Source organism: Chiloscyllium punctatum, chromosome 2, assembly GCF_047496795.1.
Source record: "Chiloscyllium punctatum isolate Juve2018m chromosome 2, sChiPun1.3, whole genome shotgun sequence".
In the NCBI taxonomy this organism is placed as follows: Eukaryota; Metazoa; Chordata; class Chondrichthyes; order Orectolobiformes; family Hemiscylliidae; genus Chiloscyllium; species Chiloscyllium punctatum.
Genome location: NC_092740.1, coordinates 155,856,114 through 155,874,105, shown reverse-complemented (window position 1 = coordinate 155,874,105; position 17,992 = coordinate 155,856,114). Strand labels below are relative to the sequence as shown.

The window sequence follows — 17,992 nt, the reverse complement described above, 5'->3', positions numbered from 1 at the left end:
TAATGATTACAAATGTGTCGCCATAGCCCATTACTTTATAATATAGTTACCATCTGGCTGTGTTCCATTTGAAGGAAAGAACACAAGATCACAGCTCACTGCCTTTTAAAACTCAAAATAAACACATTCTCGTACATCTTGAAGGTTTCTCCAAGATGTGTTTTCCATCAGGGGAGTTCAGGCACAGTATTTCCCTCAGTATAAAATATGCTCACTGATTTGGGGGCTCATTAAACAGGTATGGTGGAAACTTGGTGGGGGTTTGCTGCTGCTGTTGCTATTCGGGGAAAATGAGGCAGCACTGCAGCGGCTTCCCAGGCTGTACCTTGCACCCACTCCATACATCTGTGACTGGATGATCAACAGGCAGAAGGTTAACTTGTGCACTGAAACTGGGGCATGTGTATTTCTCTCCAGCCTTCTAATAACAATCAGTCTTCCAACCCGATTTCTCTTCATATTCTGCTGTTGTGCTGCATGGTTTTGGAGGAAAACTTGAGAAGAATCCAGCTGTTAACCCTTGGTTCTTTACTGTATATATTAGGCTGGCTGCCTGAATTCAACTCTGATCGTGGTTGAGATTGTGAGCCTCTGCAGTTGCAGTTGAGTAATTAGCTGCATTACCCTTGTTAAAAGAGAGACACTGCTCACTGTCCAGTAGTCCATGATGTTTATGTCATGACTCTGTTGCCCCAGTTGTGAAATAACATGACAACATGATTGTTTAGTTTCACAGCTGAATGCTCACTTAAGTGAAGTATTAGCCAGCTACTGTAGGAAGGAAAGCAGACAAAATTAAAAAGGTAACAAATCAACCATCTATATTGTGGACTAAGTTAAAAACCACACAACACCAGGTTACACTCCAACAGGTTTAGTTGGAAGCACTAGCTTTCGGAGCGCTGCTTCTTCATCAGGTGGTTGTGGAGGACACAATTGTAAGATACTGAATTTATAGCAAAAGTTGGTTATAAAATAAGTTAGGTAAAAACAATGACTGCAGATGCTGGAAACCAGAGTCTAGATTAAAGTGGTGCTGGAAAAGCACAGCAGTTCAAGCAACATCCGAGGAGTCTATAAGATACGTTGGTTTCATTAACATTCTTTTGAATCTGTTCCATTGTAGCTTTCTGTCAAACTGCAATCAATGCCCACCCTTATTTCAATGAGACTGGAGTTCCTGAGGATTCTCTGCAGCCATGAACACTATCTCAGCCTCAACCTTTTCTTTATCACCAATCTGTCTGCACCAGCTTCCCCATGCCTCTCAATATCATCGCAGGTAAAGACAACCATGCATCACGTTCAGCTGACTTTGCTTTGTGAACCTCGCTGTGAATTTGCTTTGATGATGTAGTGTTTAGTGTCTTCATAACATGTTCCATTCACACAGATAAAGAAACTCTTGTCTCATGCATTTGCTCATCATTGAGATGAAGGCTGGCTGTTGTACTCTTTCATTGAAACCCACAGTGTGGGTTTGGTTAATGACCAATATTGGAGGTGTCTTTTGCTACTAGTTTTCCTCTGCCAGTCCAAGTCAGGTGCTGATCATCATGATCACTTACAATTCTCAAGAAGCTAAAAAAATGTTTAAATGACAAAGGAGCAAATGATGTTTAATCAGTAAGACCACTGCTTGTAGACAATATTGATGGATCCTCATCTATGGATCAGGCCATTGGGGGGTGTATAATGAAGGTCGTTTCCATGTATCCAAATTGTATCCAGCAAGTCAGCACTCTCTCTGAAATGTAGCCATCCCATTTTTTTTTGTCTAGTGGAAACATTCGTTTCAGATCTGTGACAGTGTCAGGGTTTGTGGAACCTTTTTAGTTGTTCAGTCTGGACAGTTTGGGATCAGTTTGCACAAGTTAGAGAGGGACTAAAGCTCAGTAAATATGAGAAGGAGACAGATGTAAACTCAAAATTTCGGATTGTGGCAGTTAGCTGTGCTGCTGAGAGGCCAGCTAAACAACACAGACTGGGAGATTTGAAGAGCAGTTGAGTGTGCTGTTGGAATTCTTCCTGAGTCCATTTGTATGTCAATTTCTTTTAACCGTGTCTTTTTTATTCAATAGAATTCTAGTTCGTCTTCAAGTGTCCAAGACCAAAGGATTACCAACATGTTTGAGCTTTCAGCTGATTATCGTCAACAGCACTTTCTGACTGGATTGCTGTTCACTGAGCTCACAGCTGCGCTGGATGCTGACATAGAAGGGTATGGGGTTTAACCTCTGTTCACATTTCAGTGAAACAACTTTAGTTATTTGTAATGGACTCACATGATCTGGAATGAAGAATCTCATGATGGTTGACCATGAACTGTTGCCGATCGTCAGGTAAAACCAATTTGGTTTACTAATGTCCTTTAGGGAAAGAAACTGCTGTCTTACTTGGTCTGGCCTACATGTGACTCCAGACCCACAGCAATGTGGCTGACTCTTAACTGCCCTCTGGGTAATTAGGAATGGGTAATAAATGTTGGCCTGGCCAGTCATGCCCTCATCCCTTGAATCAATAAAAAAAGGTTCTCAGATCGGCGGATTCAGAGAGTAAATTAGTTGAATGTGGCTAGCGACTGGCCAGCAATTTGAATGAACAGGTTATGGGGCTACACTAACTCCATCTGTAACTATTAACTTCAGTTCTTCACTTTGTTTTTGATTTATTTGAATATATTTTGGTGAATCAACTGACCTAGATTTCAGTGAACATGTACATTCATTTCTGCACGAACCCACCACTAAATAATGTCAAACATACAGCTGAGATTCTGCTCAAACCACTCTTGAATATGCCACCGTTCAACTTTCCCTCACCAGTACTGTAACTAATTCTAAATCCAGTCTACCAATACATCTCTAAAATGCCCAATTTACTGATTAGTTGTCGAATGATAAATTGTTTACCTGTTGGCTATAGTGATGAGTTTATTCCAATACTTACTTCCCTGAGTCATGAAGTGAAAACATGTTTTGGTCTCAGCAACTTAGGAAGCAAAATGCTGGAATGTATTTGGAATCAGTGAGAGATCTTTGGTACAGTAGCTGTAAGAATTAATGCCGAGGGGACAGGGTTCTTCATGGGGGAAGTGATCATGAATGTAGGGTCCATGCCTCTGTTTTACATTTGTTTATGAAGATTGATATGTTAACAAATAAATCTCATGTAAGCCTGAAAAGAACAGTTGTTCCCAACCAAATCAACACTAAACTTCCTAAGATACAAACAGTTGTTAATGACTTCATTAATGACTGATCCATGTATGGCTGTGAACTAGATAGGGCTTGTGCCCAACGTGTGGAAAGAGATGGATAGTTGAAAAGAATATTTATCATCTATAAATCATAAACCTATCAGTAGCTTTTCATAAATTTTTAATAGGTTTATGGAAATAAGATTGGCTCCAGAGGAATACACTAGGAGAAAGTGAGGCCTGCAGATGCTGGAGGCTCAGAGTTGAGTGTGGTGCTGGAAAAGCACAGGAGGTCAGGCAGCATCCAAAGAGCAGGAGAATTGACATTTTAAGCAAAAGCCCTTCATCAGGAATGAGGCTGGGAACCTTGGGGGTGGAGAGTTAAATGGAGGGGGTTGAGGCTGGAGGAAGGATAGCTGAGAGTGCGACAGGTGGATGGAGGTGGGGGTAAAGGTGGTAGGTCGGAGAGGAGGGTGAAGCGGATAGGTGGGAAGGAAGATGGATAGGTAGGACAGGTCATGAGGGCAGTGCTGGTGGAAATGGTGAAATCACCAGTTTCCTCATTTCCACCCCCTGCACCTTATCCCAGATCCAACCTTCCAACTCAGCACCTCCCTCACGACCAGTCCTACCTGTCCATCTTCCATCCCACCTATCCGCTCCACCCTCCACTCCGACCTGTCACCTTTACCCCTACCTCCATCCACCTGTCACGCTCTCAGCTACCTTTTCTCCAGCCCCACCCCCCTCCCATTTACCTCTTCACAGCCTCGGCTCACAGCCTCATTCCTGATGAAGGGCTTTTGCCCGAAACATCGATTCTCCTGCTCCTCGGGTGCTGCCTGACCTGCTGTGCTTTTCCAGCACCACACACTCAACTCGAGAGGAATACAATTTTACAGAATATCTTTTGTTACCATTATTTATCTTCTTATGTACCACTGTCAAATGCACTTAATAATGCATTACCATAAGAACTGTAGGAGACAGGAACAGAAGCAGATCATGGCTGATCCAACATTCCCCATGTCCACCTTCCTGTGATTTCCCCGTAATCCTTGACTCTTCTAGTGATCAAGAATGTATCTATCGCACCCTTGGTTTATCTGCCCCCACAGCTCTCTGTGGCAAAGAATTTCAAAGATCCACATCCATCACAAAGTATTACATTAAATATTTACCCAATCAGTAGTGTTTTCTGTTAACATTTCTACAAAAATTGTGAAACTCAAAGAAGGAGTTTCATATTTCTTTGCAGGTGAATTAACTGCCGAAACAACGTGGAACAGAAATAATTGACCATCTGATATTTGCTTACTCCTGCAGGATAACAAAGGTTCAAAAGAAAGCTGTCAATGCCATTATCAGTCTGCTGTGTTCCCACGATCTGGACTCTCGCTATTCAAAACCAGAGATCAAAGCAAAAGTAGCTGCCTTGTACCTCCCTCTGATCGGGATCATTCTAGATGCATTGCCACAGCTCTATGACTTCACAGGTACTTTTCACCTGCTTTACATCTGCTAGAGTGAGAGTCTTGGACTATTAAGAATGAATATGATAGTATGACAATTATAGATGTTTATAAAATCATGCTGGGGCACGTTTAGGGTCAATAGCAAGGTCTTTTCTCCAGGGTGGTGGGGGGGTGGTGCAGAACTAGACGGGATAGGTTTAAAGTGAGAAGGGAAAGATTTAAAAGGGACCTAAGAGGCAAGGTTTCACGCAGAGGTTGGGCATGTATGAAATTAGCTGCCAGAGGAAGTGGTGGAGGCTGGCACAATTACAGCATTTAAAAGGCATCTGGATGGGTGCATGTATAGGAAAGGGTTTGGAGGGATATGGGCCAAATGCTGGTAAATGGGACTAGATTAGGTCCTCACCCTCAATAACTCTAATTCATTTGGCTGAACTGGTCCTCACTCTCAATAATTTTCTCTTTCCACCACTTCCTCCAGACCAAAGGGGTAGCCATGGGCACCCACATGGGCCCCAGCTAAGCCTGTCTCTTTGTCGGCCACGTAGAACAGTCCATCTTCCATAGTTACACCAGCACCACTCCCCGCCTCTTCCTCCGCTATATTGATGACTGCATCGGCACCACCTCATGCTCCCACAAGGAGGTTGAGCAATTCATCAACTTCACCAACACATTCTACCCCAATCTTCAGTTTGCCTGGACTATCTCAGACACCTCCCTCCCCTTCCTGGACCTCTCCATCTCCATCAATGGTGACTGACTCAACACTGACATATTCTATAAATCCACTAACTTCCACAGCTACCTGGTTTACACCTCCTCCCACCCTGCCTCCTGTAAAAATGCCATCCCGTATTCCCAATTCCTCCGCCTCCACCGTATCTGCTCCCAGAAGGACCAGTTCCACCACAGAAAATACCAGATGGCCTCCTTCTTTAAAGACCGCAATTTCCCCTCTCACCATGGTTGATGATGCCCTGCAACACATCTCATCCACGTCCCGCACCTCCGCCCTCGCACCCACCACTCCAACCACAACAAGGACAGAAACCCCCTTGTCCTCACCTTCCACCCCACCAACCTCCATATACTTTGCATCATCCTCCGCCATTTCCACCACCTACAAACAGACTCCACCCCCAGGAATATATCTCTCTCCCCACCCCTATCCACTTTCTGTAAGCAACGTTCCCTCCACAACTACCTCGTCAGATCCATGCCCCTAACCAACCCACTCTCCGTTCCTGGAACCTTCCCCTGTGATCACAACTCGCCCCTGACCTCCGTCTTAGGCTCCAAACGAGTCTCCCACATCCATTAAAGTTTCACCTGCACTTCCACAAATGTCATTTATTATATCCATTTAAGCAGTCTCCTCTAAATTGGGGACAGAATGCCTAATTGCAGAGTGCTTCAGAGAACATCTCTGGGACACTCACACCAATCAACCCCACCGCCCCGTGGCCTCCCACTCCACCAAGGAATCCAGGTCCTGGGCCTCCTCCATCGCCAGTCCCCTACCACCCGATGCCTGGAGGAAGAACACCTCAGGACCCTTCAACCCCATGGCATCAATGTGGATTTCACCAGTTTCCTCATTTCCCCTCCCTCCACCTTATTCCAGATCCAACCTTCCAACTCGGCACCGCCCTCATGACCTATCCTACCTGTCCATCTTCCTTCCCAATTATCCACCCCACCCTCCCCTCTGACCTATCACCTTTACCCCCACCACCATCCACCTATCGCACTCACAGCTACCTTCACCCCACTACCCCCTCCCATTTATCTCACCGCCCCCTCAGCTCACAGCCTCATTCCTGATGAAGGGCTTATGCCCAAAACATCGATTCTCCTGCTCCTCGGATGCTGCATGACCTGCTGTGCTTTCCCAGCACCACACTCTCGATTGTAATCTCCAGCAAATGCAGTCCTCACTTTCGCCTTGGTTAGGATATCTGGTCAGCACAGACAAGTTGGACTGAAGGGTCTGTTTCTGTGCTGTACCTCTCTATGACTCTGTCTCGGAATTTATACTTGATAATTGATGATCATAGAGGAGCCTTTGCTGCCAACAGAGAGAAAAGCAAGAATGTAAACTCAGTGGGGCATAAATTGGGAGAATGGGGCTACTTTACTGTCGGCCGAACTATGACCTGTAATACCTTGGGGCATAGCCTCCCAATAGTAGATAGAATTTAGCAAAGGACAAAGCAAAGGATTGTGAATGCTGGAAATCAGAAACTAAAACAGAAATTGCTGGAAAATCTCAGCAGGTCTGGCAGAAAAAAAGCAGAGTTAACATTTCGGTTACAGAAACCCTTCCTCAGACTGACCGGAGAAACGTGCTGAGTTTCTCCAACAATTTCTGTTTTTGTATAGAATTTGTATAGTGAATTTAATCTTGCATTATGACAAAACTTTACTAAATGTAAAATGTACTCAATGAGCTGAAGGAAAATAGAACTGTGGAATTGGGAATGTTCCCTGATTGTTTTCTCCCATTCTACTCTTCATATTTCTCTCCGAAAGGTAATAATTGACACTAGGGTAAGATTTTGTGGATATTGGCCTGCGTACGTAAGCCTTTCAGATGGGACATTAAAGTTGGGTGCTGTCTGCCCTATGAAGTAGACATTAGTATCCAATGGAGAAAGTGAGGACTGCAGATGCTGGAGATCAGAGCTGAAAATGTGTTGCTGGAAAAGTACAGCAGGTCAGGCAGCATCCAAGGCCGCAGGAGAATCGACGTTTCGGGCATGAGCCCTTCCTGAAGAAGGGCTCATGCCTGAAACGTCGATTCTCCTGCTCCTTGGATGCTGCCTGACCTGCTGTACTTTTCCAGCAACACATTTTCAGCATTAATATCCAATGGCACTGTTTTGAAGGAAAACAGTGACATTATCCCTGCTTTTCTGGTCAACATTTATTCATTGATCAACATCAAAAACCAAACTATCTGGTCATTATGACATTGCTGTAATGGGAACTTGCTGCAACACGTTGATCGCCATGTTCCTTTCCTGCCCTACAAAAGTGTGTCAAATGTATTTTAGTGGCTGTAAAATGCTTTGGGATTTGTGTTATTCTTACATTGTTATGAAAACAATTATCCTTCACCTGTAACCCTGGCACTGAGCGTCAACAGTTCCTGGACAGTGAGGGCCCTCTTGTGGCACAGTGGTAGTGTCCCTACTTCTGGACAAGGAAGTACAGGTTCAAGTCCCACCTATTCCAGAAGTGTGTACTAACATCGAAGCATTTCAATAATTGTTATCATCAGCCCAGAGAGTTTGCTGTAAAATGTGAAGACTGCAACTAGGCAGTGGAGTGAATCCTATGTGTGTGGTTATCAATTGTTGATTTGTCTGCTATGTATAACCAGGACCAAATCCATCACCCTGTGAATATGGTTACATTGCAAAACCATTTCCAATGGAACAGGTACATAATATAACTTGCTATAGAATGTCAGTTATTATTTCTGCTGACTTCTGTCCATCAGGGAGACCGGTTTAAGGACTGAAAAAGTCTGAACCATGAAATTGTTAATTTTCCAATTGTTGTTGTTGCTGTGAATTTGTACATATCCTGTAATGCCATCAATCATAAGATTATGTTTAGGAATAAGATGTCATCAGCAGTGTCTGATATTCTATTTCTGCTTCACGGTAGTTCTCTCCATCTGTATTTGTTGCTTCAGATGCTCGGACCAGGAAGATTCGTCCAACTAGTTCAGATGGTGAGACCGACACCAACCCCATCAATCCGTCCATTGCCTCATCAATAGCTGGAAATGCAGGAAACACCATGCTGAAGAGCTCAGTGACAACCTTTACATCTCTGGTATGTGAATATTCCCTCAATAGGACTTTGCTTTGGTTAAATTCTCTTACTGATACATTGGGCTGGACCTTTGTTTCTGTCCTTTGGGGTGGGATGTTGGTTGTGATGTTACCTCCAATAGGCGCCACCTCTGAGGCCATCCATTTCAGGTGTGCCAACTCAGGACATACTGCCCATTTGTTAGCCCCAGCCCCCACTGGAAGGTTACCATTGGCGGGAGTTGCTTACTTAAAGCCCTCATCCCACTGCCAGCAGGATTTAACTGAGTGGACTAGAGCTCCTGGGAACTTTCCAGGGGTCCTCCATGTTCCCCTTGTTCTCGTCTTTCCCAGCTCAACCCCACTGCCAGATGTTTCACTCCCCTTGCTGTGAGCCCAGACTGTTAACAAGTTAGCGGGTTTTGAGAGGATTTGTAACTCAGGTTGAGGTTCTGGATGTAGGTTTGCTCGCTGAGATGGAAGGTTCATTTTCAACTTCCAGCTCAGTAAGCAAACCTACATCCAGAACACTTAACAAGTCTAACTCCAACATTGAACAACTCCATAAACCTCAGGTACTGCACCAATCTCATCTGGTGGCACCGACAGTATTGGAAATCTGTCAGCCTTAGGCAGAATCGAGAGCGTAGTGCTGGAAAAACACAGCAGGTCAGGCAGTGTCCAAGGAGCAGGAGAATTGATGTTTTGGGCACAAGGAATCCTCAGCTGTCCTGCTGAATGAATATTCGTCAGTTCCATTTGGGTTATTTTCTGATAATCACATAAAGTTTAAATCCATACACCATTCTTCAGGAAATGAAACAGCTTATTCCACAGGCAACAAAATATTGACAACATCCAGGCATGGGCAGATATGTGGCAAGTGATATTTGCACGACACAATAGGCAGGCAATGACCATCTCTAGTGAGAGGGAATCTAGTTATCTTTCTCTAAGATTGCATGGCACATGTCCCACCAAACCTTGTGGAACTGTCAGATAGTCAACTAGTTAGGTCACATTAATATTGTTTCAACTGGAGCAATTCAGAAGTTGGAAATTCTGTGGGAAATCACTCAATTTTTATTCTGCAAAGGCTTTTCAGCACCTACAGGTTCAGGAAGTTCCATATTGTTCAGTTTGTGTAATCAATAGCCCATCCACCACCTTAATTATACAGTCCTTCCACCACAGTGAATGTGGATGTTATCAATGGAATACGATGGCGCAGCACAATGGCTCAATGAGTGGCAGAGCTGCCTCACAGACCCAGGGGCCCAGGTTTGATTCGCTCTCCCTCTCTTACTCACTGCCAAGAACAAAATGGACTGAGCTTTTTGAATTGAGACACTCCGTGACCTCTCATCATGGAGAATGGCAAATGCAAATGTTGCAAATAAATGCAACTTCCGAGAAGAAGGCCAGCAGATAAAAGTCCATTGCCGCAGTCACCTTCACATGAGTGGTAATACCATCCTTGCTTTTTGAATTGTGGATGCAGCTGGCCACAGATTTCTGTGAGTGTTCTTCCTGAAGTACTGGTAGCAGTCCCTTTGATTGTCATTGTGTTCCAGCCAGGAGGAAAGGTTCCCCTCAAACCCTGGATGGGTATATTCAGAGCTCGTCTCTCCTCCTTCCTCCCTTTTCCAGAAGCCTGTCCTTCTTCGCTGGTGCTCCTAGACATGCTGTATTCCAAGGGAAAGGTTTACATGTTTAGGGGCAGCCGCTTCACAACAAAACGGGAGATCAGTACAAAGCTCTTCACCATCTACCACACCACTCCCTGCTGACTTTAGAAATTAGATTAGATTACTTACAGTGTGGAAACAGGCCCTTCGGCCCAACAAGTCCACACCGCCCCGCCGAAGCGCAACCCGCCCATACCCCTACATCTACCCCTTACCTAACACTATGGGCAATTTAGCATGGCCAATCCACCTGACCTGCACATCTTTGGACTGTGGGAGGAAACCGGAGCACCCGGAGGAAACCCACGCAGACATGGGGAGAACGTGCAAACTCCACACAGTCAGTCGCCTGAGGCGGGAATTGAATGTTGAGAACTTCAGTAAGCACCAAGTATTGCACAAGCAACAGCCATTACAAATTAACCAACAATAAAGTACAGGATGATCCCTTTAAATAGCATCTGTGGCTGATCTCGTGAATGTTTGTTCAGTAACATGTGGTAGATAGCATGAAGCAATGAGCTGTAAAATGACATTGCTGTTTTTAAATTATCATCATAGACTGATAGGCTTCTTGACTTGCTGACCTGTGTATTTCATCAGAATTCCTGATAAATTCCTGAAACGTCAACTCTCCTGCTGCTTGGATGCTGCCTGAACTGCTGTGCTTTTACTGCACCACACTCTCGACTCTGATCTCCAGCATCTGCAATCCTCACTTTCCCCTCGCAGAATTTATCTACAATACTGTTTATGTTTCTTCTCTTCCTTTTGCACATTGTGTAGCAAACTCTGTACAGTGGATTCAATTGATCTGAAATAAACTGTCTAAACTGGATTCATCTTTAGTCCTCTGGAGTTAGGGTTTTGTATGATTGCTGATTCCTTTGTTTCATTTTTTTACAGCTAAGCAAACAGCTAACCCCATTAGCTGCTGACGCCAGTCGGGATTTACTGATTTCCTTTTTATGGATCTTGAAGAATGCTGATCAAACTCTTATCAGAAAATGGATTATAGATCTTCCTGTGACCCAACTCAACAAGATCCTAGACCTGTTGCACCTCTGTGTTTCGTGCTTTGAGTATAGGGTAAGGATACTAGCCATGGTGCTGTATTTATTGTGCAAGGTACCATTATCTCTGTATTTACATGAGGGAGTGGGGTCAGTTAGCTCAGTTGGCTAGATGGCTGGTTTACGATGCATTGTGATGTCAACAGCGTGGGTTCAATTCCTACACCAGCAGAGGTTACAAAGAAAATCTCCTTCTGATCTCTCCCCTCACCTGAGGTGTAGTGACCCTCAGGTTAAACTATCACCAGTTATTGCTCTCTAATGAGTGAGCAGCCCTACTGTCTGCTAAGACTGTGGCAATCGTACCTGTCCTTTTTTTTTATGTGAGGGAGAAAAATAAGAAACAGTATTATTTTAAAAATCTGCAAGCACCAAACAATTCTCTCTGCATCAAAATCAAGAGAAAGACGAGTTAGCATTTTCAGTTGAGATCCTTTCTTGATTCTACGCGCTAACGTTTTCGAATACGGGTCGTTCTGCTAAAACGCGATAGTTGTGTTCCTCTGCACCCCTGCACTAAGGAAAGCTGCGATAGAAAATTGTGCTTTGGAAGATCACTATAGAAAACTGTGTCCACAATTTGTCAAACGTGTCATAACCAATTTGTGTTATACCAAAATGACCTGTATTAATTCAGATTTCTGTCTTTTATCTGCATAATGCTTTAGCTGTTGGAATGTCATGTTAACACTTTTATAAATAGACTGCCAACTACAACTTGCAGAAAACCCCTGACCTTGGCAATTGCACATTGTAGACACACAGTGGCCAATTACTTCCTTAATCTTTTCATAGTGCTCTACACCCACACTTACAGCTACACTTGGGATTATTTCCAAAACTAAGCACGCTCACACTGCCGAAGCACAGGATACATTAAGGGTTATTCGGCCCGAGAATCCCTGACACACCAAGTACCTATTCCCCAAAGTCAGTTGCCATGTTTGGTGTAGGTGGTGGTTATGCTGACAAAGTCCTTGTACGGATATATCCATTTTAGGCCAGAGCTAGGCACATGAAGAACCTAACTTTGTATCCAATGCAGCAGGAACATTTCCACCTAATTAGATCTGCAAATATAAACTATTCTGAAGTTATAGAGTCAGGCAGCACAGAAACAGGCCCTTTGGTCCATGTCAACCAGAATTCCAAAGTAAACTAGCTCCAGCTGCCTGCGTTTGGCCCATAGCCCTCCAAACATTTCCTATTTGTGCACTTATCCAAATGTCTTTTAAACATTACAACTGTACCCACATCCACCACTTCTTCTGGAGGTTCATTCCACACAGACACCACTCTTTGTACAAAATAAAATGCTCCTATGAAGTTACTTTAGAGATACCTCCAGGTTCCTTTAACAGCGGACTGGCAGTTACCTCTCCCCACCACCTCAGTACTGTACAGCATGTCCTATTATTTGCATTGTACGTTGATTTTGAACTTCAGAGAAAACTTGAGAGAATGTCGTAACTCTTGGTATCAAAAGAAACGACAGCACTGGATTGTTGTAGAAGAAACGGTGGCACGGTGGCTCAGTGGTTAGCACTGGTGCCTCACAGCGCCAGGGACCCAAGTTCAATTCCCACCTCAGGCATCTGTCTGTGTGGAGTTTGCACATTCTCCCCGTGTCTGTGTGGGTTTCCTCCGGGTGCTCCAGTTTCCTCCCATTATCCAAAGATGTGCAGGTCAGGTGAATTGGCCATGCTAAACTGCCTGTAGTGTTAGGTGCATTAGTCAGGGGTAAATGTAGGGGAATGTTCTGGGTGGGTTGCTCTTTGGAGGGTCGGTGTGGACTTGTTGGGCCGAAAGGGCCTGTTTCCACACCGTATGGAATCTAAAAAAAAAACCTATCATTTACTTTTCAGAGCAAAGTAACTTCAGATAAAGTCAGCACACAGGCCCTCCAGAAAAGCAAACACACCAAGGCACGACTGGAGGAAGTGCTTCTGGGAAACGCAGGAGCCAGGGGAGAGATGATGAAGCGATGCCGTGGGCCAGGTAGGATACTCACCTTTGTTTTCAGCTCAAACCATTTCCTTTGCTTACACAATGAGAAGAAAAAGTGCTGTCTGTCTAAGTGAGAGATACAGCAAACGCTAATGGGTTGGAGTCATAGGGTCAGGTAATGGAGTGTTACATGATTGAAAAAATATCTCTACATTGGAAAGAAAAAAATCTCTAAGACACTTGTGAGACCAGCACAGGACCTTGGACCATAGCTAGGAAGGAAGTTTAGTGCCTGGATAGCAGTAAGAAGCAGGAACTGAGATGGATCTGTGGAGTGATGTGAAAGAACAGGAACCAGTACTTCAGGGCATTAGAAACAAGGCTGGGAGCATTGAAGGATGCAATTGAGAAGAGATGGGAATAATATAGTTCCCTGTTGTGGAGAGAGAGGAAATGTGATGAAGCCAGTGATGGACATGGGACTGTCAGGAAGGAGGAAAGGAGGAGAAATGGAAAGCTGATGACCAAATTGAAAGAAGCTGTGGGAAAAGACTTAAATGCAGTCACTCACAGAGGAATTAGAGAGAGGTGATGAGCTGGCCTTATGGTGACCCCAAGAGAAATGACTGACTAAAAAGAAAAGGAGAAAAATACGTGGCAGAGATAAGTTATTTCCAAATTGTATCTTTTATACTGCACTTAATTCACCTATTAAAAATATTTTCTATTCATAGAGACATAGAAAGTAGGGACAGGAATAGGCCATTCAGCCCTTTGAGCCTGTTCTGCCATTCATTATGATTATGACTGATCATCTATTCCATCCCATGTTGCCACTTTCACCCCATGCCCTTTGATCCCTTTAGTCCTAAGAACTACATCTACAGGTCATTCTGCTGTAATATGTGTTTTGTTAACGCGAATTCACAGTAACGTTTGACAATGTTTCTAAACGTGAATGTTTAAACATGTGTTGGTTATAATACAATTACATCGCCAACACTTTAAGTGCTGTTTGTAAAGCGCACTTTTACTATAATGCGGGGTGCATAAGAACGCAACCATCACATTATAGAAGAACTGACTGTAATTCCTTCTTCAAAACATTCAATGCTTTGGCCTGAACCACTTCCTGTGCCAATGAATTCCACAGGCTCCCCACTCTTCAGGAGAAGATATTTCTTCTGTCAGTTCCACATTCTTAGTCTGTGACTCCCTGGCTCTGGACTCCCCATTCACTGGGAACACCCTTCCTGTGTTTACCCTGTAGGATTCTCTGAGGTTTTCCATTTATTCTTCTAAACCCCTGTAAATATAGTCCTGACCAATCCAGTCCTCCCATCCCAAGATGCATGATAGTTAATATTTTTAGTATTTTGTTTTTGTTAACTGACATTATTATACACATTAGTTTCTTGAAGAAGTTATTTGTGTATTACTGTTCATATGCCTGTAAGTTTTTTACCATCCCAATCAAATCCACAAATTGTTGTGAAAATTACAAAACAAGTCAAGTAGGAGTAGTTCTATAACAGTCTTGATATGTGGAGATCTGCGGTTCTGCCATATATTACAGAAAGATGAAAACAATAACTCCCTACCAAATACACTACCTTGCATTGTTTTCTTAATTTATCTTCAAAATATTTCCTTGCCAGGGAAGTTGAGTACAGGCCAATTATTGAAAGTCCACATTGGTGCACAAAACAAATAACTTAACCACTGAGTCCGACAGTTTCCCAGGATAACTCTGGTTGCCTCCCAGACGTTTATGCTGTGGCAGTACTGCTTCTGCAGTCCACTATGGCAAACAGCTTCTCAATTGGCAGGCAGAGATATTAAAAGCAACAAAATACCACAGTCATAGCCATTATTGATAGGAGTATCACTGGGCTTTCATCACTGTATGTGAAAGTCATTACAAGGCTTAGTCCAGTTTTGAAATTCAGATGGTACCTGACCCACAAAAGGAATTGCTTTTTCAACTCTGACATGACGGAATTAATTCTGTGTACTGAGCAGGAAGCTGAGAATCGGCTCCAATGCTGCAGCCTCAATTCAGAGTCTCTGTGTGCAGCTTGCACAAAAGCACAGATTTTTTTTTTCTGATACTGCTGCTTAAAACTTAGTCCCAGTTTGAGTCAATTATATTATTGCTTCATAACAGACATTCCATCTTGTTAGCAGTGACCTGGCTCTCCGGATTTACTGCAGTCCATTGTGTGGAGAACATGGCAACACAATCCACGTAATCGTGGGAGAGGCTTCATGTCAGCCTCCTGAGGGAAGGAAATGCCCACAACTAGGTTGGGGCCCATGGGGAAAATGTTCCCAATTGTGGAGAGGTGTGAACTGCACTCACTATTGAGCCAATTATTCCCATGGCCAGTGAAATTTAGTGATGGTTCAAGGCTTACATACAAGTGGAATAGCTTTTCTATGCGTCCAGCAAGCGGAACCATGCTGGGTTTGTCTGTGTCCCTATAGAGGAAGTACCTCTTTCACATTGAGCACTCAGTGCTTGACCAAGGGACCCAGAATCAAGCTGGGGTTGCTTCTGACTGCTACCCTCATCGTCCTGTAGTCTACTTCCTTAAGCTATCGTAGGCCTTGTCTTGGGTACAATACTATTAGCAGCCACTGTCCCTGGTGGCCCTTCCTGCCTATAACCAGAGCTACTAGCCTCTGCTTGACTGGGTGTGGGGACAGGGATGGGAGTTCTTCCTTACCAAGTGCTTCATTTGGTTTTACTTGCTGCCCCTCTGAAGCAAAGTAGGTTTCCCTGTTGGTTCTCCAACTGATGAGCTAAGCCCATGTCAGTTAGATTCAATTCCACTCAAAGACTTTGCTTATTTATTAAATTAATTACATTTGTTTTAGGAAATGAAAGAAACTTTGGAATAAATGAAAACCTGCGATGGAGAAAAGATCAAACACAGTGGCGACAAGGCAATGAGAGACAGGAAAAGTATGTGACTAATTAAAAGATTTGTCGGTATAAAATGATCGAATGGTATAACACAGAAGGAAGGAAAACAAGGATATAGACAGAACTACCATTGTAGTTCAGCCCATTGTACCTATACTGGTAATTTGGGCAACGTATCCAATCAGTGCTATTCCCTTGGTCTTTCACCTGGGTGTGTAATTTTATTTCAACTCTCTTCTATATATCACTGTTCAATCTGCATGAAAATGTTGCCCCTTTGATCCCTTTTAATCTTTCCCCCCTCGCATTAAACATATGCCCTTAAGATTTGGGCTCCCCTACCCCAGGGATTTACCCTATCCATGCTCCTCATGATTTTATAAACCTCTATAAGGTCACCCCTCAGCCTCTGACACTCCAGGGAAAACAGCTCCAGCCTGTTCAGCCTTTCCCTATAGCTCAAACCCTCCAACCCTGGCAACATCCTTGTAAATCTTTTCTGAATCCTTTCAAGTTTCACAACATCCTTCCTATAGGAGAGAGAACAGAATTGCACGCAATATTCCAAAGGTGGCCTAGCCAATATCCTGTACAGCCTCAACAAGACCTCCCAACTCTTATACTCAATGTTCTGACCAACAAAGGAAAGCATACCAAATGCATTCTTCACTATCCTTTCTACCTGCGACGCTACTTTCAAGGAACTATGAACCTGTATTCAAAGATCTCTTTGTTCAGCAACACTCCCTAGGACCTTATAAATCCTGCCCTGATTTGTCTTTCCAAAATGCAGCACCTCAAATTTATCTAAATTAAATTCCATCTGCCACTCCTCACCTATTGTCCTATCTGATCAGGGTCCCATTGTAAGTTGCGATAACCATCTTGATTGTCCACTACACCACCACATCTGCAAACGTACTAACCATACCTCCTATGTTCATATTCAAATCATTTATATAAATGACAAGTGAAGAATCCCAGCTCGCCGGTGAAGGTAATTTTTGACATATTTAGAATTAGGTTTGTCGATCACATAACTTAACAGTTTTTTTTCAAATATTGCTTTTGATTCTAATATTCACCTCCTTTCCAACCCAGTAAATTTGTGTTCCCCCCACTGCTGCATTGTTGATATTTCTCTACCCAACCTGTTCAGAGACGTTATTACACACCTCCAGAACCTGGGTCCCCTGGCTCAGAGGTATGGACACGACTGCCATAAGGGTTCTGCCAGTGCATTGTACACTTCCTTGCCTGTGAGCTCAGACTGCATAGCCACCAGCCATTTGACTGTAAAGCAGCCTGACTCCATCCAACATCTATATACAGAGAGAATTCCTGACAGGAATATCTGGAAAGTGATCAGTGGAAATCTCACCTGATTTTAAATACAGAACAACTTCGTTTATCCGAATGAAACAGGCTGGCTGTATTTTGTCCAGATAACTGATCTGATTGTAAACAAAGGAAGCATTTACTGGACCTTGAGATTTTGTTCTGTAACACACTTCTCTTTTCTTAACTTGGAAATAATTTGGGTAATTGTAGTTTCTTAACTACTGCCTTAGTTGAGATTAGCAACACAAAACAGTGCAAGAATGCCAACTCTCAAAGGTTAGTTTGCACTATTGTGTGCTGAGATTACCATGAAGGAGTCTCTTGCTCAACCCCTCCCCTCACCTAAGGCACAGTGACCCTCAGGTTAAACCCCCATCAGTCATCTCTCTCGCTAATGAGAGAGCAGCCCTTTGGTCTGGTAAGACTATGGTGACTACCTTTACTGTGCCTCCAATCACTTCACTACAGAGCAAGTTAATGGCCCATTTATTTTAAATTAGTTGAAAGCACAAT

General features: G+C 43.6%; 1 protein-coding gene across 7 annotated transcripts in view; it reads left to right on the top strand.

The window, feature by feature from the left end:
- Positions 1-17,992, top strand: part of dock8 (dedicator of cytokinesis 8) — a 273,640-nt gene that overhangs the window by 211,298 nt on the left and 44,350 nt on the right. For all 7 annotated transcript variants that reach the window (XM_072590904.1, XM_072590857.1, XM_072590877.1 and 4 more), the window contains 7 exons: positions 1,127-1,282; positions 2,082-2,221; positions 4,526-4,695; positions 8,381-8,523; positions 11,096-11,278; positions 13,128-13,260; positions 16,090-16,177. In XM_072590904.1, coding sequence (XP_072447005.1) covers positions 1,127-1,282; positions 2,082-2,221; positions 4,526-4,695; positions 8,381-8,523; positions 11,096-11,278; positions 13,128-13,260; positions 16,090-16,177 — 1,013 coding nt within the window. The remainder of the gene's footprint in view (positions 1-1,126; positions 1,283-2,081; positions 2,222-4,525; positions 4,696-8,380; positions 8,524-11,095; positions 11,279-13,127; positions 13,261-16,089; positions 16,178-17,992) is intronic.